Source organism: Podarcis filfolensis (assembly GCF_964270895.1).
Source record: "Podarcis filfolensis genome assembly, chromosome: 2".
In the NCBI taxonomy this organism is placed as follows: Eukaryota; Metazoa; Chordata; class Lepidosauria; order Squamata; family Lacertidae; genus Podarcis; species Podarcis filfolensis.
In genome coordinates this window covers 69,898,846-69,922,472 of record NC_139605.1, presented here as the reverse complement: position 1 = coordinate 69,922,472, position 23,627 = coordinate 69,898,846, and the positions used below count along the sequence as shown (strand labels likewise).

The 23,627-nt window shown below is 42.0% G+C and overlaps 1 protein-coding gene across 10 annotated transcripts in view; it reads right to left on the bottom strand.

Moving 5' to 3' along the window:
- Nucleotides 1–17,112: 17,112 nt before the first annotated feature.
- Nucleotides 17,113–23,627, bottom strand: part of ARHGAP26 (Rho GTPase activating protein 26) — a 205,830-nt gene continuing 199,315 nt past the window's right edge. For all 10 annotated transcript variants that reach the window (XM_083600216.1, XM_083600209.1, XM_083600214.1 and 7 more), the window contains one exon: nt 17,113–19,098. In XM_083600216.1, the coding sequence (XP_083456342.1) occupies nt 19,010–19,098 (89 nt within the window). In that variant the 3' untranslated portion in view covers nt 17,113–19,009. The remainder of the gene's footprint in view (nt 19,099–23,627) is intronic.

The window sequence follows — 23,627 nt, the reverse complement described above, 5'->3', positions numbered from 1 at the left end:
TTACATATAATGTATAATGACCAACCCTTTTTTCTTTCGTCTGCTGTACCAGATTTGAACACTAGTAAACCTGAACGAGAGACGCGGGTGGCGCTGTGGGTAAAACCACGGAGCCTAGGACTTGCCAATCAGAAGGTCGGCGGTTCAAATCCCCGCAATGGGGTGAGCTCCCTTTGCTCGGTCTCTGCTCCTGCCAACCTAGCAGTTCGAAAGCACCTCAAAGTGCAAGTAGATAAATAGGTACCGCTTCGGCGGGAAGGTAAACGGCATTTCCGTGCACTGCTCTGGTTTGCCAGAAGCTGCTTAGTCATGCTGCCCACATGACCCAGAAGCTGTACGCCAGCTCCCTTGGCCAATAAAGCGAGATGAGCACCGCAACCCCAGAGTCCGCCACGACTGGACCTAATGGTCAGGGGTCTCTTTACCTTTACCTTTAAACCTGAATAATTTTAAAGCTAGTGAGCTGGACTCCATGCCCAGGGCCCCTTACTAGTCAATTTACATTGCCTCTATAATAATCAGGGGAAAGTCAGGTACAGTAGTGCCACTGCAGTGCCAGCCACAAAGCTCTCTTTGCATGTACATGGGCCTTTGGCATACTGTATCATCACACCTAGGAACAATTTACTATGAAATATAACTTAAGTAACAATGGATTTGCATGGGTGCTTTAAGATATCTACCGGTATCTTTTCCAGTATAAACCTAGTCTTCAGGACTATGCCTTGTAACAGGCTAGACACCACAAGTAACATGGGTGGGATGAAAAGTAACTGGTTTTTCTTTTCTTTTATTTTTATTTATTTTTTTTGTAAAAAGCTTGTCCTCCCCTCCCCTTCTTTCACAGTTCTCAGAAAAAGTGCTTCATGAAACCTGAGCAGTTAGGAGTTGTGGTCTCATTATTTATTTTATTCCATTTGTGAACCACTTCCTTTGGAACATCTAAAAGTGATTAGCAACAATATTGTTATGAGTTGCAGATGCCAGGGTTTGTGGTGCCAGATTCCCCTACATTACTGGGTCTGATAGGTAATGTAATTACGTTTGGGGTGTTAACATTGCCTGCCAGACACTGGATTTAGCAAAGTGTTAAAATACAGGCCAAATCAGTTTCCGATGTTTACGAGATCGCCTGAGAGACAGGCTATCAACAGACAACAAATACAGGGAAGGTGGGCCATCAGCAAAGTCTTTTTGCCAGCCAGCAAATGGATGGAGCCCCTCTCTGAACAATGAGAGACAAAGCAGAGTGGAGAGTTTTAGGATTACAGTTCGGAATGATGTGGGCTGGAGGAAAATAGTAGCAATCTTTAAAACACAGCAAGCTTGAAAAGAGATTCAGAAAGCAATGGCTGATTTCTGTTTGGATCCAAGAAGAAGCAAGAACCTCTTGGGAGTGTTAATGCTGTGAACCCCACCATCGTAGACTCAGGTTGTATATGTGTGTAAAAAAACCATGTATCAGAAAGACTCTACAGTCTCCACTGTGCCTTATTTTCCAAAAGGAAACAGACCCTAGGTAAAGCGCTCTTGGAACCCCCTGGAGATTGGGGGTGGCATGTTATCCAGCATGCCACAGCTCAGGCCTAAAATTGTAGTTACTCCAAAACGAAATATAGGGACCCTTGTGGATTGCACCAAGCAGGTAGTGGTGCAGCTTGGACAGACAGACCAGATTGTGGGCCTGAGTCTGTGCCAACAACTGTCTAGTTGTACCACCACAGCCCACGCTAGTTGTGCAATTTGTGGTGCATGTGGCGCAGGATGCTCTCTGCCAAGTCATGGATAAATCGTTACGCACAGCTCACCTTAGCCAGGCTTGCTTTCACCACCTCCTGCTTCCATGGCTGGGAACTCAGGAAAAATGAGGGGCCGCCCCAGTGAATTGCACTCAACGACAGGGGAGTCTAGGGGTGCTACAGTGGTGCAGAATGAGCCCAAGATGGTGCCACTCATGGTTCATCCCAGTAATCCTATGCCTGAGGAACTCGGCAACAAAAACAGACCACTGAATGAGCACACGGGTTCTGCGCCCATTTTTTATGGTACATTAACAGCGAACATAATAAGCTGTAAATGGGCATATTTAAAACATTTCCAACATTTAACAAATAATCAAATGAAGAAGTAAGCACATTATTCTTCCATTTCTATATACAGTTTAATATATCTACAGGGTTTTGCAGAAGACTGGATGACCTAGCACTACAAAAATGCTCAAAAGAGATGTACTCACTAGTTCAGAGAATGTGTTCTTTCTTGGAATTACTTCAGATAACCAATATTGACAATTCTAGAAGAGAGGGTCATGGTGCCTCAGACCCAGAGGCTTAGGGGAAAGGGAGGGAGAGAGAGATTTAAAAGAATCCTATCTCTTTAGAAACCAGCCTTGAAGCTTGAGCATTTCTGGCATGTTTTTGCATTCGGGAAAGCACATTATGTATTTTTTTCAGAATTCACAACTTAGAGATATAAATGTGCGTTCTTATACATCACTGGATCACATCCAAAATATAAATTTTAAGTATGCACATGGACACACATAGCACACATTTGGGTGTGATTTTTTAAAACCAGTATTTCTGAATTATTATTAGCAGCTGGTTAGTGAAGAACATTGTTATTCTGGACTTCAAAATAAACATAAAACCAGTTTCTGTGTAATGCAGCCTGTTGCTATCTAGATGCATTTTATTCACAGCAGATTAAATTTGTATTTTAGAAGATTTCGGTTCTCTGCCTATCCTCTTCTTTGCAAAGAAACAGTGGACACATATACTGCAGTTGCATTAAGTACTTAGTACCTAACTGAAGTACCTAACCTCATGAGAAGAGAAGACTCCCTGGAAAAGACCCTGATGGGAAAGATTGAGGGCACAAGGAGAAGGGGACGACAGAGGACGAGATGGTTAGACAGTGTTCTCGAAGCTACCAGCATGAGTTTGACCAAACTGCGGGAGGCAGTGGAAGGCAGGAGTGCCTGGCGTGCTCTGGTCCATGGGGTCACGAAGAGTCGGACACGACTAAACGACTAAACAACAACAACCTAACTGAAAGCCTTACCTTGGTTAAGAACTGTTGTCACAATTTTTGTGTGGGTTCCTGCCAAAGAAACTGTGCATTACACAGAAGCAGGGCCAACTCAAGACATTTGGGCACCTGAGGCCAACCACAAAATGGCGTCCCCCATCCTCCAGGGAAGAAGGGGCGAGTGAAAATCAGGGACAAGGAGGAATAAAGACCCACATTTGGAACAAGGGGGTGGGAATCAAATCAACCTTACCCAATGGCTGAAGTGGGAATCAAAGGCTTTTGTGGGGTGGGTGCAGACCCCAGGAGACCCCAGAGAACTCTTTATTTCCTCCCTGGGGGTAAAAGGAGACTAGCAGCACTTCCCATTTGCCAAGAGGCCATTGTAGGAAGTGACATGCTGAGGGCGGGGGGCGGCTTCCAAGGATGTGGCAGATCCAGCCTCCAAGGTGTGCACACCACACCACAGCTGTTGCTGCCACTGTGGCAGCTGCAGTGGACAATGCATTCCTTGGAGGCTGATCTGCTGTCCTTGTAGATCCTGCTTGTCAGAGGCAGTTGCCTCACCATGCCTCATGGGTGAGCCTGCCCTGCACAGAAGTAATCCCTACTGAAATGCATGGGGACTGCTTCCGGTTATGGACAGGATTGAAGCATACAGTTGCATCTTAAAGGTGCCACTCAGAGCTGTTAACAAGGACCCTATAAATTTCTGGAACTATGGGAAAATATTATTTCTCATTTGTACCATTCTCTGCATTCTCCTACTTTTTTTGCAATAGCATTTTACGTTTACCAAACTGTTTTAGTAGTTTTGGCCTCACAACAACCCATGGTGCCTGCTACTAACTACTAGACTCTGGGCAACCTCAGCCTGCAAGACTAATGGTCAGATGATGGGAGCTTGGGTTCAAAAATATCTGTAGAACACCACTTTGGCTACTTCTATACTAGAGGGTGCTGATGAATGAATCATAAATTATTTCTTTGACTCTAATTATCATCTTCATAATTGGTATAGAATGTGTTGTTACAATAAAGTCATGATCCGGGTCAAAACTACATTCTAAATATCGAGTAGTTCTTTCCTACAGCATATTTTTACTCAATTTCAAAGTTTGCTATCTAAAAATTCAGAGGGAATAAAAACAGCTGCACATCCACATTTATATGTTCATGATTTATATATTAGATGCGTATGTGTGTGCATTTTAACAATATAGATATGGGTTAAGTCATAATGGAATCACTAGCAACATTGTTCAGCAGCACAATTTTTTCCTTATCGAGCTTTTGGCATTTGATGTGTTGCCAATTCGCATAGAAACCCAGTGGAATTTAATCATGCAAGGGGAAAAACCTCTCCAAGGTTGAAGAATGAAGCACAACAACGGGGGAAAGATAGCCTGTATGTTTAAAGGCCAATTGCAAGCAACAGATTGGAAATAAATGTAGATTCCCAACTTTTACGTAATAACATTCTCATTTCCTTTAGGTGCTGAACTGCATAATGTTCACACCAAGGTTTTTTTTACTTGACCTCATAACTTCTTATTAATGCTGTACAATGCACAGTGGGCACTAACTACCATGCTACAAGTTGTCCACTGGGATCATTTGATCATATTTTAACCTATTTTTAAAACAATACTATTGGTTCACGAGAGCCAGGCAAGGCCTTCACTTCTCTACTGGCCTGATACTTACAGCAGCAAAAGAATGTCACCAGGCCTTGTTGAGCCTTATGGCAGTACTAGTGTGATGGAAGAGTCAACTCCCCCTTCTTCCCAAGCCCAGATCACCTTCTGTTAAGTGGCCCCAGGAATTCTCCCTCATAATTTCATAATTCAAAAGCTGATTCTGATTATTTCCTGTATCTGACAACTCCTTCAATTGCTTCTCTAATTACTGTAGTTTTTTCAGTTTAGAAGTTTGGGAGATTATTGAATTCACATCACAAAATTAATATGAAGAGGTAAGCATTTGGGCTGGGGGTTCATCTGGATGAAGGCAATGTCTAATGAGAAATTTCTGATTAAAATTGCCCAGTGCATACTGCAATGCTATTTAACCTATAAGGAATTCAAGTGCATTTCTTAGATTCCTCAGAAAGGGCTGGTATTTGCAGCTTAAATCAGAAAATAATTTATTTGTACCCCACCATATGACTGGGTTGCCCCAGCCACTCTGGGCGGCTTCCAACACACATAAAAACATAATAAAACATTATAAATGCCTTGCATGGTGGTTGTTTTGGGGTTGTTTTTAGGATATCCTGATGCTTCAAAGAAAAAGGCGGAGAGGGGAGTAGAATCCCAGAAAGCATTGAGAGACCACACTTTATCAGGCTGTCCTGAGAGACCATAGCATTTAGAAACTAGTTTATTAATCTCTACTGAACACATGGAAACTGGATACTTGGTCCGCAAAAACACAGAAGCCTCAAACACTTTGATGGTATTTATATCAAATGAAAATAGAATAGCTGCTTGAAGCTTACTTCCGCCAAACAAATCTGAGGGAAGTGTTTCATTTAAGCAAAGACAAAACAGACACAAAAAGACAACCAGCCCCTATCCCGGCAAAAAGTCAAAAATCCCAAACCACTCTGATTTGATAGTTCTGAATTTAGATCTCAGTATTTTGGCTTTTATGAGCAGTCTCCTTGTAAAGAGAGAGGTTTCTATCAGGTATGACAGTCCTACAAAAGCTATTTTATCAGAACACCTGGGAAGGATTTAAAGAAATGTCATTCCCCTTGCCTTTTTCCACACGAAGAGAAATAGCCTGCCTAGCAGTAGATACCCTCCCCTCCCACGACAGTTTATACTTCCTTAGTGCATCAGTGAGTTTTAGAGCATAGTTGCCGTTTCCATGCCATTTTTATGTGAGGTTTATAAGCTAGTAAAAACTTCATTAGCTGAAGGGAGGATTTGCAACAGGCAATTGCTGGGTCCTGCCTTGCGAGTCTCCAGACGGCTTGTGTTAAATTACAAGCTCCTTTGTCAGACTTTGCTTCAGTATCCAGGGAGTAGAATGAAAAGCACAGGTTTAAAACAGAGAAAGGATTTGCCTGCTAGTTGTTGAAATTAATTTCTAATTAGCACAAGCCTATTAAGCTATAATTGCCCGAAGCGTTCTTATTTCACTCATTAAAGTAATTAACGCACAATGCACTTTCTAATCATAACACTGGGTTAGGATTTTGGGGGAGCTATGTAAATTTGCCACCATCTGAAGCTGCTGGTTAAAAAAATAAATAAATCAGTGTTACACTGCCCATGTTGGGATTTTTTGAAATGAACACTTTTTGTAGGCTAAGTCTGAGTTTCTTCCCCACCCTCCAGAGAATAGCTGTGGATGAAAACATGCAAGAGCACATTCTCAAAACCCATCTCGAGTGAAGTGAGGTTGCATTAAGAGGCCCAGAAGCACCTCCTGTTAGCTAGAAAATCATTCAACATCTGATCCTCTGTGCTTCTGGCTAGTGGTGGCAAGGGCAGCCTTGGGCTTCTGCTCAGTCAGACCTTATGCAGAAAGAATCCCCCCTGCCCCATCCCTCGTTTAGGATCAATAAGAGCCACAAGCAGCCTCCAACAACCTGACACTCTCCAGGTGTCCAACTGAAAAGCCCCTCAGCCCCATCTGGCATGGCTGCTGGTCACAGATGGGGGAATATGTAGGTCATCAGGTGGGGGAAGTCTGGCCCAAAGTGCTGGGGTGGGGACTCATATACTTCTGAGAATGGTTGAGAATAATGGGTGCTGGTTGCTCCTGGTTCCTGGCATGGGACCACAAAGTGCTCATTTGAGTGGCTGGGGCAGCAGCAGACTTGGAAGCTTGGGGGGCGGGGTATTGTTTGGTTGTTCTGTTTTGTTTACTTGTGTTTTTATCTTGTATTATATTCTGCGAACTAATATCTTATGATGAAGGGCGGTATATGATTGTTGTTGTTGTTAAGGGAGGTTTTTAATGTTTGATGTTTTATTGTGCTTTAAATTCTGTTGGGAGCTGCCCTGAGTGCATGGGGAAACCCAGCCAGATGGGCGGGGTATAAATAAATTATTGTTATTATTGTTATCATCATCATCATCTACCCACTTGCCTCACACAGAATGCTCGAGACCAAAGGCAGGCCCTGGCTGAGGTATTTCCCCAAGTTAGCAATCACCAGTTTGAAACGAGGACACATCTCCTAAGAGAAAGTATCAGCAAGCAAAACACCTCGTTGCAAAACACTGAGTCCCTTCGGAATTAGCGGTTTCAAAGTCCACACAATACCTGCAGTGGTCAGCATTTAGGGTTATATGCTTCTCACACAAAACACACTCGCCGTTTGAGCAGCCAGGCAGAACACAAGTTGCCATTTACACAAACAAGCAGAAGTGAAGCAAATGGATCACCCCAATTTGCCCACCTGTTAAGGTACACCAAAGCAAACCCTTATGTCGCCTGGGTTGCGTCAGCTTATTTCATTTCTCTTTTATCAGCAGTTATCACAACCCAAACAACAATTTATAGGGAGAGGCTGGCTAGACAGCTGGACTTTGACATGGTTAATTTTAGTTACGGTATTATCACTGGGAGATCGACAAGCAGCCACTCTCTCTCTGGATGGCTAATTCCCTCTCAGCTGCTCCCCTCTGAAAGAATCCAAGTGCTTCCTCAGCCTGGATACATCATCTCTAAACTATTCCCATGCACTGTATGTTTCTTGGCAAGGTTGCATTCTGTGCTGAGAAACCTTCTCTAAATGGGGAGGGAGGAAACGGGGGGGAGGGGAATACTACTGTCTAGCGAAATACTGCAGCGGACCCATTTGCCAGAATGTAAAATGGATGCACTGCTGAGCAAACCAAGAGGTATTGTTCTTGCACAAACAACCAGGCCTTCTCACAGGTCCAGCCCACTTCCAGGTTTTAAGTCCCTTAGGCATAACCAAAAATATTTTTTTTTAAAAAAATGACAGCACAGGAAAACAAGACACAAAAGAAAAGCACACAATTCTATTTTATTTTTAATTATTGACTGAATGCTTTTCTATCCCTCTCTGGTGCAAATACACTAATTACTGAAGCAAAAGCATGTATTTTATGAAGTCATATCTTATTTGCTTCAAGTCGTGGCTCCGAGCTGAAAGATTGTGCTGCATTTTTGTCTTATGTGCACAAAAACAAGTTGCAAAACATATCAAATCCTCCCCCCCCCCCGCCCCGGTCCAAATTGAGGCCCTGGCAAAATGGCCGCTCTGCCCCCCACCCCCACCTACAAACAGGAAGCCACAGACCCAGTCCTGCTGCAAGGATACAGCCCATGCCTCTCCTGCCACTGCAACATAAGAGAAAAAGCCTCAAACGGCAGGCAAGTTAGCCGCACCACACTCTCGAATTCTCACAGCAATAATAATGGATTATGCAGATCAGCATAATCTGAGCCTCCGGTGCTCTTGTCTGGGAAACAGCAGATGGCCAAGGACCTTGCTGCCCTCATCATTTAGCACAGTTCCCCTTAAGGTCCTGATCAATGTGGCATTAGAGAGAGGGAGAGGGAGAGAGGCTGTGGGCTTGGAAAGGTCACTGGCTCCGCTGTTTGCTTTATGCTCTGCACTTTCTGCTTTGTGCGCTGTCACCTCTTTCCTTTTTGATAAGCAATTAATAACGCAGATCAAACCAGAACGTGGTGTTGGCGTAAGTTCAATGAAGATTCACATACGGCTGGTTTAAAGAGCCCCTCACAGGAATACCTAAAGTGCTCTTTAGCAGAGGTACATAAAATACATCTAAGAACAGAAGCAAAAGTAACAACTCAAGAGGCGGCTGCTCACACACAGCTTGGATGGCTCAGGTTATCCACCTGCACATCACTCAGCTATCACCCCAAAGGAAAATGGGCGATTTTCAGGATTCCACGTTTTTAGTCAATGCAGTAGAGAGGACTCAAATGTTGTTTCTCTGAATGAACATGCAGAAAAAGAGGGGGTGGGGAAAGGGAAAGTAAAGAGGTCGGGATGACTCCAAATATTTGTTTACACCTACTGCCCACATAGCTAAGCTCTCTCCAGATGTATTTCTGGAGGAAGAAAATGTCATTACAGTTTGTTTTAAATATTTCCATAGCTGGGTAAACAGACTATGTCACAGACAGATAGCTGCCAGACGTCACTTGCAAGGAATGACCTGACCGAAAGTGGAGCAATGAAGTCATTCATCACAGGGGAGACACACTTCTCTCCCAAGTCCTTAACAGACAGCACTATGTGAATGACATTCATTCCACACAGATTCACCACACGATTCTCATGATGAGCAAATGAAAAGGTAGCAGTAAATAAGGAGCACAGGTTAGCATTTACGCTTGGTCTGCCTAGAGGGCTCCTGCCAACTTTATTTTCAGTTTCACAAAGGCTGGCTGTGGGGCCATGCAGATAATTTTACAATCCCAACATTCATTTGTAAAAGGACAGTTACAACCCGGAAAGCTCTACAGCCCTACTGAGGGCAAATAGCAGCATTGCTAGTACAGGAGCCAACTCCTAGGGGCCGAGGGGGCTCTGCCCGCCCCAATATAACATTTGAGGGTGCCAGGCAGCAGAAAATTAAGGGATACTGCCATTCAAATGATGTGTGTGCACTGTGTCATGGGAAGGGCTTACCTGCCCCTACTCCACCCCATTATTTTATTCAAGTTGGCACTCCTGATTGCTAGTGAAACTCTCCCTTGAGAATATTTCTCCTGATTCTTCAAACTCTGTTGTCTCTTCACCCACTCCTTCCCCAAACAGGATTGTCTCACACCTGCAGGAGACGCTGCAATTATATTCAGGATATTCCAGGTTTATGGGAAGTGCCACAAGGCCTTCTGCTCTTTGGAAAAAGAAATCTCTTATGTGGAAATTGATTGATTGTTTAACTTTATTTTGTTGTATTTCCACAGCCAACATTATGCAATGGCAACACAAGGAATCTCCATCTTGTTTTAAGCTTTTGGCAGTCACAGCTACATAGAAGCACATTATAGGGTGCTTCCAGATGTGGGTTTGTTGTGAAATCTGTGCTGTCCGTGCGCACAAGATTTTGCAGCATCCACATGCCATCATCAAAATACCAACCTGTTTAATTTTCAATTTTAATTTGGATTTCTCCATAACAATCTGCAGTCACTGCTGGTGTGAAATCTCCTTAGTGCTGCCTCTGCTAACTAGGTGCGTTCTAGCTGTTTAGACTACAATTCCCATCATCCCTGACCATCAGCTATACTGGCTGCGGCTGATGGGAGTTGTAGTCTAACAACATCTGGCAGCCAACAGGTTGGGAAAGGTTGCATTAGTGCATTTATTAGGTGCATGACTTGTCATATAGAATCAGAATTGTAGAGCTGGAAGGGACCACAAGAGTCTTCTAGTCCAACTCCCTGCAACACAGGAATCTTTTCCCCAGCATGGGTCTCGAACCCATGACCCGGAGATTAAGAGTCTCATGTTCTGCTGACTGAGTTTCCAGAGGCTGGCCTCTAATGCCACTCTCCTACTTCTGTTTGCTCCTCACTTAAAAACCACCATTATTTTTTGAGGTCCATGTAATACAAGCATGTCTGTTTCCACGAACTCTTGCATGCAGAAAGCATGTCTGAACCTCATCAGCAGGAGCATTTCTCCTAAAATCTTCATACAGTGCATATGGGGATTACCTCATAAACAGCGATCGCAGTACATAATCTAACTTTAATTAACAACAACAACAACAACAACAACAATAATTCTGCAATGGTTTTGTGCTACACTTCTGTATCATTATTATTCATTATGATCCAAATGGAAGCAGATATTCCTCCCTATCCCAAAAATACAAGTCTCCATTTTGTCCATTGTAAAATATGATAAATAAGGTTGGCAATATTTGTCCTTGGGCCCTTCAAATGTATGTGGGGGTTTTTATTAAAAAAAAGGTGCAGTTGCACAGGTATAAACATACCTATGCACATGCCCAGAACAGAACAAGGCAGCAGAGTGGAAGAAGAGCGATTGAGGGGAAAGGGGCGGGGAACACACACCTCCATCCACTATAGGAGCCAACTCCTAGGGGCCATGAGGGCTTTGGCCCCCGCAATAAAATACTTGAAGTGGCCAGGCTCTCACAAAGTTTATGGGCATTCCCATTCAAATGAGGTGTGTGCACTGGGTCATGCGATTGATTATGTGGGTGGGGCTTACCTGGGCCCCCACAATTTTATTCAAGTTGGCATCCCTGCCACCCGCTGGTGTGCAATAGTAATGAATATGTGGAAGCACAACTAGACTATCGAGTTCCAGGCCCAAGCATTTGTGAAGGCCTAGTACATAGGTGTACCTTCCTTCTAGACATACACAGTACCATGTTCCCATCCCAAATACTCTCTCTCATTAAAGAAAAGCAGGCTACACAAGGATACAGAATCCCTCCTTTACACAAGGACATACATGAATAGACTAACCTACCAGGTCCTCCTTTACACCAGGGTACCAGGCAAACAACAATTTATCCTTTGCACAAGGGTACCAGGCCCTTACAGAATCCTTCATTTGCACAAGGATAGAATAGACCAATGTACCAAGCAAACAACAATACCTCATTTCAGCTGCGGGGAGCCCCAGGGATGTAGCAGCAGGGTAGATCTCAGTCTGGCCAAGCTATGCTGCACCTACAGCATTTTAAGCCTTCAAAGTCCACCCACCTCCATTCCAGCTCAAGCCCTGTGTTTTTAAACTACCTTCACCTGTCTTGATTGTTACTACCTTCACTTGGCTTGGGGTTTCTAGGCCAACAGGCAAGCAAAGTAATTAACCTACAGCTGGGCTCTTTCTACACAAGAAGTGCTCCTGCAAGCAACCAAGTCGGCATTAGAATCACTGCTGTTGAGTTTATGGTGACAGGAAGGGTTAATTGTGCAAGGCCAGCTACAGCTCCTTGATAACAATTCATTTTCCACATTGCTATAAGAACACACTCCAATCTCATGGGTCAGGGAAAGCCTGAGCAAGTAAGTGTATGTAAGTCTTTACAAGCCACATGAAGCGTAGGTTGTGTAACCTGAAGAGATTTTGTTGCCACCCATTCCCATTTCTCACATTTTCAATTTAATTTACACTCCCTTCAAAAGTAGAGATGGTTGTGAACGGAAATTCTTACATTCTCAATGAAACAGCATATTGTGTATTGTCGTGGCCTACAGTGAGTGCTGAAAACTCTCAAGGCAAAGAGTTCCTTTGGGTGTTTATCTGAAATTAAGATTTTACAATTTGCCTAGCACTAACCATTTGTGCTTCTTGGGCCTCTAAGAATCTTCCACACCTGTTTTGTAAGCATATCAGCTTGGTTTTGACAGATAATTTATTATACAGAAAATATTTCATGGGGAAAGAGTTACTCTTGTTTCAAATTGAAAGTCCACATTAGCTCTGGTGTACTTGTTTTCTGTAACTCATATAAGTCACCAATCCTAAACACACTTACTTAGAAATAAATTCCTCTGAAATCAATGGAACTTCCTTCAAAGACCATGGTTAGTCTGACAGTTGTATCTACATTCAGGCAGGACATGTTATTAGCATCACCAGTCATTGCTACTTGAGCTCTCTGTGTTGATGACAGGTACCTCCCGTGTGATAATTCACGTTCAGGGATGCTGGCATGGTAACACATTCCAATTCACTGCTCTAGGAAAGATGGCAAATTTGTTGATGCTGTATCTTGGGATCATTTAAGCAACTGGGACCATATTCTTGTCCTCATCTGCTGCAAGGATGGGTACAGTTGAACCTCAGCTTGTTGTGCAGGTTTGTGAGGAGTCGAGATCATGAATAAATTAGGCTAGTCTTTGAAGAAAACCCCTGGAGAACCACTTTTATTGACCAGAGATTATGATTCATTATAACAATTTGCAGCGGCGTAATCGAGACCACTACTGCACCATCCCAACAAAGTGTCTTTGTGGCACCTTAAAGACCCACTCATTCATTAGGGGAAAGTTCATAGTTTCGTGGTACATTATCTCCTTTTATGCAGATGTTCCCAGGTCAATCCCTGGAATCGACAGGTAGAGTTGGGAGAGATTCCTGCCTGAAGTCTTGGGGAATGAGTCAGAAATGCATGATGCTTCTTCTAAATGGCAAGTTGGCCTCTCTTTACATGCATGGCGTAAGCCCTTCCCTAATCCATATAACTCTGGCTGAGACTTTCCTTACTGACAGCATTGTGAAAGAGAAAGAGAAGGAAGAGGGAGGCGGCTGGGCTCTCCCCCCCCCCCTTTTTCAGTCCACGGATGCCATGCTACTTTGCTTCATGAAGACTTGTGTATCAGCCAGACAAAAGTAAAACAAAAAACGGCTGGGACCACTCATATTTATGATCAGCTCATGGTTATGGTTTGAGAAAGTCAGACTGCAAAAAATAAATGCTGCTTAACAGCAACAACTTTACAAGCATGGTAATGTATTGGAAGTACTAAAGAAAACGAAATCTGAACTTTCACACACTGGTACTTCCTTGCAAATGTGTCCAAAACGAGCATTTCTGTGTTAGAATATGCATGTATTAATCTGAGCATGTTATGGCATTTTAATGAGAACTGAAAACAGATTTCTCGGACTTGTATCTATTAGAAGTTCTTAGGAATTATGGGACATGCACCTTAAGTTATTAAATGTAATTTTATACTGTAATTATGTGATATAAAAATTAATGGTTTTAAATTACCAATTTGTTATTTAGCCAGTAGGATTTTCTCTGGATACCTTCCCCGTCTAAAACTGCAAGATAATGAAGGCAAAGTTATGATTAGTCATACTGTTACACATAAATATTTGCATTTTGGGGAAACTGCTGTGAAGAACCACAAAATATCTACTCAACTTGCAAAAATAAATCCTCAGTAACTTACTTACCAAACAGCCAATTGTGTTGATTTTGGCACGGTGTTAGCATTAATCCGCAAAAATATGTCCACATGAAAAGGTGAAACAGCCAAGGCTGCCATAAAATTTTTACCTGGAAAAATATTTGCTCAGACAGTAATGCTTCCAGTCATAACTCATGTTGCTGGTTCAAATTTTATCAGGACACAAATGGCTGAAAACATTTACCACCTTAGTTGTGTGTGTTGCCCTTCCTTAGTAGGATCCAGGTGCAGAACTATTTAAAAATCTGAGGGAGAAATAGTACATTCCTTACCATGAATTTCCTGTTCTCTGTGGCTACAGGAGACTATGTCCCCTCAGAACAGGAGACAAGGCCAAACTCTTGCATTTCAGCCAGACTCCTGCATTTTGTCCTCCAAAGGATTTTTGCTACCAGCACAGACCAGGCTGAAAAGAACTGAAGAAACCCCTCAGCCAGCTACCTCTGTGTGTGTTTGTGTGTACATATGTATGTACATGTGTATGTATGTATCAGTAGAGGCCACTCAGTGAAAAGAAAAGAAGAGGGCAGGAGAGAAGGGAAAGGAGCCTCCTTTACATGCATAACGAGGCAGACGTTTGAAGAGGTGTTGGCCCAACATCAAAATCAGTGCTGAGGAGAACCCTCAGGGATTCAGAGAGGATAGCAATTAATAGCAATACATTACTTTTTCCTCACTAGGCGGCATTCTAAATTCTTGGTGATCTCCAAGCAGCCATGAGTGGGGCAGGCACAGTTGTAGACGGACGCAAGGAAAGATGCCTCAGGCACTTGAAATGAAAATAAGAAAGCCGTATCTTGATTGAACACCTGATAATATAATGCGTTGCTCTTTTACTGCTCAGCATACAATGTGGCAGAGGGAGAGAGGGAAGCATTTAATATAAGAACACCTCACTAAGAGGAGCTACCTTTCAGCCAGGACTATTTCCCCCCCAATTTCTGTCACATTAGACAAATAAAATGCCTGCCTTGGGTGTCGAAACCCAAACACTGGAATGTTAACTATGTTCAGCTTTGATTTCAAAGTGCTTTGTCCCAAATGTTATATTTCAGTAAACATGTGACATACAGTATCTGGGGGTGGAGGGAGAGAAGAAATGCCAAAACGACCATAATAATGTGGCAGTCAGAGCTTAATTTCCAGGGGGGTTTTTTGTGTGTGTATGTCTGGCTGCCAAAAACCTAAGCTACCTTCCCCAAATATAAGACTGATGCTTAAGGCGCTGCCATTCTGAATTAATTTTCCTAAGGGCTCTTGTGATCTATAGACTTGAGGGGGAAGGGGCACATTTGAGTTTTTTCAAGCTAATACATCCTATTTGCTAGCTAATACATCCTATTTATATTTCTCTGTCCTGTGCCATTTAATCTGAGGGCCAGATTTACCTCAAGTCCCCGACTGTGAAATCTGGGATCTGATGAATAGATGGTTTGCAAGGCTATTCTATTGTTATTATTTCTTTAAGAGCCCATGGGCTTTTCATTCTTCACTTCGTTTCAATGTGCATTGTGTATCGACCCCCAAGGACTTCATAGTTTTGGTTTTCAGGCTGGATTGCTGACAGGGAATTCTGCTGGAATATTTCGTAGGTTTTTTTGGACATCTACATATGAAGAATTAGGCATTGCCGTTCTGAGGTGTTAGAATGGATGGCACCTCTTTAGGCTACAGGTAGAGGGTGCCCCACCTTTGAATGCTCATCTGCATGCAGAACCCCCACCACCCCCACCTTATCTTTCAGAGGTTTAAAAGGAGGACTACATTCTCTCTCCTGGATATGCTAATTCTCTACTAGTGGACTTGTTGTTGTTTACATTGGAAGCCTAAAGCGGTACTATCCATTCTACCATGTCGGGATTCTACTACCTCATTTTCCTTTAACCACTGACCACACATGAGTTCCTCTTTTGAAAACCCTCTGCACCAGACCTGCCAAGCGTCTCTGCACTTTCAAGCAAGGACTCTTGATTTACTATGCGCCAAGAACATATTAAAAAGAAAGGTTCAAAATGCTGTTGCTTGAAAACATTAGATATGCTAGTAACTTGTAAGAGAGAAGAAATTTCTTTCTTATTAAAAAAATGTAGGAATCGATACGTTTCTATGTAAAAAACAAAATAAAAAATTCTCGCCACTGGGATGGCAGTCTGAGATAGAACAGTATGTTATATGTTGTTCTAAGGTTTGTTTTTTTTAAAAAAAAACTTAACATACACACAAACCAGCTTCTGAGGCTGCACTGAAGAAGCCTGAGTCCTTAAATCATCCCCGCTTGTGCTATTTTGCTATTGAGAGTACCTGATCCCATCAAGCTGCTTTTACCCCCAATGCATAGTGTTTGAAGTGTGAGGGGGGAAAAAGGAATCAGAATCATAGGGATTGTAAGGGTAGTCTCTCAATTATGTCCACCTGAAAATAAGTGGGCTGATGTATTGGGAGCGGGGAATACAAGTACCTGCACTTATCTCCCAGTAGCAATAAAAGCAGCTTGGTAGAGAATTTCAAAAAATAAATAAAATAAATACACTAGTTATAGCATCAGAGATTGCATGGCTGTGTGCTTGGTTATTAAAAGAGCACAAGAGAGAGTGTTTAGCTGGCTCAGACGTCACAATAAACCATGGATAGGAGGAGCAGGCGTATGGAGGCCTCAGACACTTGTGCTGCCCCCTCCTCCTGCAGTACAGAAACAAGAAGTTCAAAAATTCTCTCTTCTGCTTTTGATTAACTACAGCTTGTCATGTTGTCAAATCAAGCAAACTGTGATTAATCATAATTATGGTTTGGTAGAAATAAGCCAGTGTCAAGCAATGGAGCTGGCTTGTTTCAATAATGTTAAGATTAATCACAGTTTAGTGTTCAGATGAACTCTTAAGGAAAACCCCAGAGATGAAATAGTGCATTCAATATGTATATTATTTGTTCAATAAACACTAGAGCTTCGAAATGAACAAAACACAATAGAAAAATACACTTACTACGCTCCTTCAAAGATGCCTAAAAATATTAACAAAAATGGAAGATGTGCAAAAGCTGCTGCCAGCTATAGGTGCCAAAATGAAGGAGACCAGGAAAAGTCATTTTCTCTAACGTTGGTGTGTAGATTTGTGCTTGCCTCTGCACCTCTTGTTAAATATGTTTAAATGCTGACTGAATATCTAGTTTATTACACTTCTGTTAAAAATCAGAATATATAAAAACTTTACTTCACAATATTTCAAATCATCATATTTACATCTCAAATTCAAAACAGTCAGTGAGACATACAGCAATGTGAACACTCAAGAATTTAAGATTAAATTAAAAAAAGCACACAAACATTTTAAAGCAAAAGAAGTCTATGGCCACTGAAATCTGATAGTACAGCAGCTGGGGCGTGGGGCAGGGGAACCACAATTCACCAGGAAGTGCCAGTTTTTCTACTTCTGCAAGTGGGCCAACTTTTCAATTTCATCTGAACACAGTCAAAACTTTCTATTCCTTTTTAAAGCAAAGAAGAAGAAGAAGCATGGTATCTGAAAAGTTTGGCTTTCAAATCATGTCATTAAGTGTAAATTCTACAGCTATGCAGACAATATGCAAAGCAACTTGAGAGCAATTTAGGACAAGGGTGCATCTTCCCCAAAACAGGTATTTCACTGAGAAAGGCATTACTGAAAGGCATCAATGAATAGGTGAAAACATCAATCCTAATACTTCATATATATGTGTTTTCCAGATTTTTCACTCAACTGCACAATAAATACAAAATTCTAAGGTAGGTGACTGTGTAGAGGAGGGGAAGGGAACCTGTGGCTCTTAAGATGTTGCCAATGGGCAGGGATGATAGTTGTAATTCAGTGGCATCCTTAATGCTAAAGGTTCCCCGCCCCGTGTAACACACACACACACACACACACACACACACGCACACACACACGCACACACCAGGCTACAAAGCAAGCAAGGGACATAATGACAGAAAGTATTGCTGTGAATGACAGAAGCTGCCCCCATCAAAGAAATAAGAAAGGCCCAAGTGCACAATAGACTTTGGATGCTTGTTTCTACAAATTTGTGCTAGTAAGTGACAAGAGAAGGACAGCAAGTCAGTCTATGTGCTATTCTATAAAAGCGACTCCTTGACCTCCAAGAAGGAAATTCCTGTTTGAAGAGATTGCAGATATTTTAGTCTTAGCCATTCTGTTGTTGTTTTTTTAAAAAAGCCTTTATGAACTTTGGTCCAAAACATTATATTCTTCATATTGCTGATGGATATTTTTTGGGATCACAGTTGCTACACACACTCTGGAAAAACATTCAGATTCTGTTGTGTGTCTTGCTTGGACATTAAAAAGTTAAAAGCATTACTGTAATGCAACTGCTGTATTGTTTTTGGTCTATGTAGTGAAGCAGTTCTCATTATTGGAATTATTTATGTGTTGATTGCTGTCCAGGATGGCTAATCTCTGCAGAGGAAAACCATTAGTGTTGATGTACATAAACATTATTTTCACCTTCTGAAGATAAAAGGAACAGACATGGTTTCCTCCAAGCAAATGGGAGGTTTATTTTGGCCAGCTAGAGGAAAGTACAGGGGGTCTAATTTTTGTTCATCTAGCATTCCCTGGGTGTTACTCGAGAGGGCACCCGCAACGACTTTTTGTGCTTTTGTGCAAGTAATTCCAGTTAAATGGGGCTTGGTATCAAGCAATCATTTTAAGCCACATTTACACACACACCTTGCTAATATCGTGCCCTCTAAAACAAAACACAATTTAGAAAGTGGGTGCACACCTTTTGTAGAAGAGCGGAACAATTTATGCTGAAGTTCCTCCCCCTCCCCCTTTCACATCCACCATTTCCTGCAGTGTCTTTGTACAAACAATGCATTACATAAGGAGCAACATACAGTATTTACATAAACATTCATCTGAACAGGCACCAGAGTCCTTCACCTTTCTTTTCACAGTGGCAAACAGCAAATGATCTACAATACTCTAATCGGCAGTTGTCATGGATACCATGTAAAGCTCAGCAATGTTGTGTGTGAATGGGTCCATAGTTATAGAAACTCCACATAGTTCTCAGGGATCAATCCTGTTTTTCCATTCAAGGTTCCTTCCAACCAGCCAGGCTCTTGAGATGGATGAACTAAGAAGAGAGTTGAAGGTTAGTAAGTCTATAAATCCGAAACTTTAAAATAGAACTAGAATGTTGACTAACTTTTATATTTCCTGTTCTTCCTGGCCATAGGAGTGGGATGGGTCCTCATCCTGGCCACAGAAAGAAAGGGTTATCCTCCAATTAAGTCTTCCTCTGAGAGGAGGGGCTCCACATAACATGCCTGAGCAGTGTACTTTCCAACCCCAAACAGCAACTTAGCAAACCTATTACCTGTATGTCTAAATAATAAAAGGTTAAGAAAGAGCGAGGAAGATAGTTGAGAGACATCCCTAGATGTCTCTGCCTAACAATATCCATAAATCAGCTAACAGAGAGAAGAGGGCACTACTGAAGAATGAACCAGACTACCCTGAATCTGCCAGGAAGAACAGAACATTTATTGGTCAGACAACATTCCATTTTCTACCCCTAGTGTCCAGCAATTTCATCCTCAAGGGGATATAGCCACCCCTGCCCAAAAAATCCCTCTCTCCCAGAATACTATGAAGTGCCACATCCTGTGTTAACAAAGAGACTTCTATAGTGTTTACAATCACTGTTGTGATTGCAGATTACACAGGAGGAGGAAAAGAAAAGTAGTAGTGAGGGTGACAATGGATATGATCAAACATTTACGCTCTGCTTCAGTAGGAGGCAAGGACTAAGGGGTTAAAGTCTCTGGCTTCATCTCTCTCCCTTCTCTTGCCGAAGAGTCTAAATGTTTATGGTTCCCCTTGCTCATTTCCCTTTTCTGTAGTGCTGAGGTTTCAAATTCCATCTTTCTTCCCTTGTGGCCTATTCTTCAGCCTAAAATTTCCTTCCATATTATCTTGCCTAGAATTCATTCCCACAATCTCCTTGTCCTCACCCTCCACACCCTTTCCTTTTTTTAAGCTCTCTATTTTTATGTAGTTAACAGACATTAGGAAACTATATTCCTGTTTGTGAAAGCCATCGTGATGACAACAGGGTTACATAAGCCTGGTCATACATTCTAGCTCACAGGAGGAGGAAGGAAGAAGGAAGGAAGTATTATCAAGAGGCCATTGCTGTTTCTGTGCAGATAATGCAAAAGCCACTCTTGGGACTGAACAGGGCTTTATGGGGAGAAAAAAATCTGGAAAGATAACCTTCAATACTTAAGAAAATTAATGCACTTATTCTCTTTCTGGCTTGCTCATTAATGGGATTTCCTATGCTCGACTCTGGCAAAGCGTAGCGTTTACTGATTTAAACTCTAAGCTGGCAATAGACACGAGGACAGCCAAGCACCATGAAGCATGCCCCGAGATAACTCCTCCCCCCTGCTAAAAGATGTTTAGGGTAGCATGGGTTCCATGCCAAGCTTCCACAAAAGAATGCTACCAATATATATATGTATATATATACTTTGGAGCAAGCAAAAAGTTAACAGCAAAAGTGTGGCACTTGAATTTGAGTTGCTCACCCACGTGCAATCGTGTGCAATTTAAACACCCCCATTCCGCTCCCCGCCCCATTCCCGTTCCGCCCTTTTAGTGACATCTTTTATGACGTTTCTGGGTCAATTCCGGGTTTGGCGCTGTGTGTGTTTGCACAATTGTACACATATTGGCCATGCCTAAAACAGGGGTTGGCTGTATTTGGTTCCCTACTTAAATCTGAGGTTGGGGATTAGGTTAATCTATCAAATGAAACACAAAACTGCCTGAATAGATTTGAATAGATTTGATGATTTTATGCCAAGAGATGAGAGGCCAGCAAAGTAATAGTAATAGTCCTCTTCCTCCTCCTTACTTTTTATCCTGCCCTTCCTTGAAGGAACTGAAGGCAGCAACCATGGTAGGAATCCCACCATATTATTTCTTCCTCATCCGACTGCATAGGTTTTCAACATGTTATCAAAATTTAACACAAATAGCAACCCTACAATGACAATGGATTTATTATAACTAGAATGGTTAGTATCAAGGTTGCTTTTACTTATTCATATTCTATATCCCTCTCTCATTTTGTTCTAGCCCACTAATGTGTATGAGGACAAGGAAAATGCTTGTATATTGATTGGGTTGGGGAGCAGGAAGAGGAATTTGAGTAAGTATACCTTTCTGTACAAAATTCAAGACATTTTATTTCAAAACTGAACATCAAAGTCCCTCTAATGGTTAAACAAGCAAAACAATGAGGCACTTGGGAACAATAGACCTCTAGGTTGGTTTGGAACAGGCTTCCTCAAACTTGGCCCTCCAGTTGTTTTTGGCCTACAACTCCCATGATCCCTAGCTAGCAGGACCAGTGGTCAGGGATGATGGGAACTGTAGTCTCAAAACATCTGGAGGGCCGAGTTTGAGGAAGCCTGGTCTGGAATTTCTTTCTCAGACTCGGAATACAAAATTACTTTTTAAGAGGAAACAGTATGTGTATCTTAGGAAAAGTTTTTAAAATATCAGCATTAAGGAAGTTATGTGACACCTCAAAAGACATCAGTACAGTGGTGCCTCGCAAGACGAAAATAATCCGTTCCGCAAGTCTCTTCGTCTAGCGGTTTTTTTGTCTTGCGAAGCAACCCTATTAGCGGCTTAGCGGATTAGCGCTATTAGCGGTTTAGCGGCTATTAAAGGCTTAGCGGCTAAAAGGCTATTAGCGGCTTAGCAGCTTAGAAAAAGGGGGGGAAAGTGAAAAAAATCGCAAGACTCGCAAGACGTTTTCGTCTTGTGAAGCAAGTCCATAGGGAAATTCGTCTTGCGAAGCGCATCGAAAAACGGAAAACCCTTTCGTCTAGCGGGTTTTTCGTCTTGTGAGGCATTCGTCTTGCGGGGCACCACTGTAAATGATGTGGGCTCATTTGTGCTGGATCTGTCTTATACACATGGCTAAATTTCTAGGGGTGTCAACAGGAAAACTGTATATACTGGTATTAGCTGCACAATCCTATGCATGTCTACAGAGAAGTAAATCCCAATTCAGGTCAATGGGATTATTCCTGGATAAACTGCATCCTAAATCAATCAATCTGAATATATTTCAGGCCCAGGGTTAACTTTCAAGCCCTGGGCACTAATACAGGTGAATGTTACCTAAGGAAAAAAGGCATCTTTCATTGCATTGCCATAACTGCTAATATTTTCTCCTCCCATGTGATATCTGCATAGTCCTTATTGAACTGCCCTGTCCCTCTTCTTTTTATTTTGTTAAAGACAATTCTTGAGCAACTACTTGATTCTCCATCTTTTGTTACATTTCTCATTTCATTTGTACCCCATGGAATATATGTGATTTACCTCATTTTTGCGTGTATTTTATATTTGTAGGCGAATTCTGCATTCTACAGTTTTTCTCTCCAGACAGTCTCTTCTTACAGCCTTAGTCAAATTTACATGTTTGTATTAAAATGATTAATGCAATTGGTTTTTTATTATCCTTTCAATTGATTTCCACATTGTTCCATTATTATATTTAGATCAGAACAGGATACTGTATAGGAGAAGGTCATCTGTATAATCCTTGTTAGTATTCTCGACATGTAAGGGTTTTTTTGGGGGGGGTTTAAACAGTATTTAGCTTTAATGTCCCCCACCACAGGCAGAAAACTTCAGCTTCTAAGGAAGATGGTAAGAGGGGTGAATGAAATTTTGCAGTTAAACCAAGGAAGGCAGAGAAACATTTAGAGAGATCGTGTAAATGATTTAAAGGGAAGGAGGAACTTGTTGCCAATGCTTTATACTGTTCTGGCCGAATCCTCCAAAAGAGGCAGTATTTCAGGGATCCAAGAATTAATGCTCATTCAGGAGCTTATGGCAAAGAAAAACTGGTGCATCATAGAATCATCGTTGTAGAGTTGGAAGGGAGCATGAGGGTAATCTCATCAACCCCCCTGCAATGCAGAAATCTTCTGAACAATGTAGGGCTCAAACCTATGACCCTGAGATTTAGAGTTTTTTGCTCTGTTGATTGAGCTACACTTGGTCTATGGTATCGAAACAAGTGGCTGTGAAATTATATTGTGTGATATCCTGTTGTGACCATCTGCTAGTGCAGTGAAGTCCTGCTTCCTTTCTACAGTAATGGTTGCTTGTGCCTGAATTGAGAAAAGTTCTGTGGCTATAGTAGTCACACCACCTACTTACCCTCATGTTCCTCCAGTCAGTAAATGTTGGCGTTATGAGTATGCATATGGAGACAGACCTTTCATGGCTTTTTTTGAGGGGGGGATTTAATACCCAGTATTCTGGGATTCTACTCTTGTTGGAGTAGAGAAGATTAGAAGAAGAACTACGTGTTTGCCTGAGCTATGGCAAACCTTACAATTATGATGATTTTCCCCCCTGCAGCTAATGGTTGCTGCCATGGACAGTACCATCATCTCTATCTGCCATATCTTTCCCCGGAAATCAGCTCGCAAACTGGAAGTTCGCATTCGTTGGAGGGGCTGTGGCATGATCCCGATGTCTCTCAAACTACCTCCAACCCGTCTTACTCAGAAACTGGGATGCCACACAAACGGAAAAAAACCAACAACATTTGTTTGGTACATTATA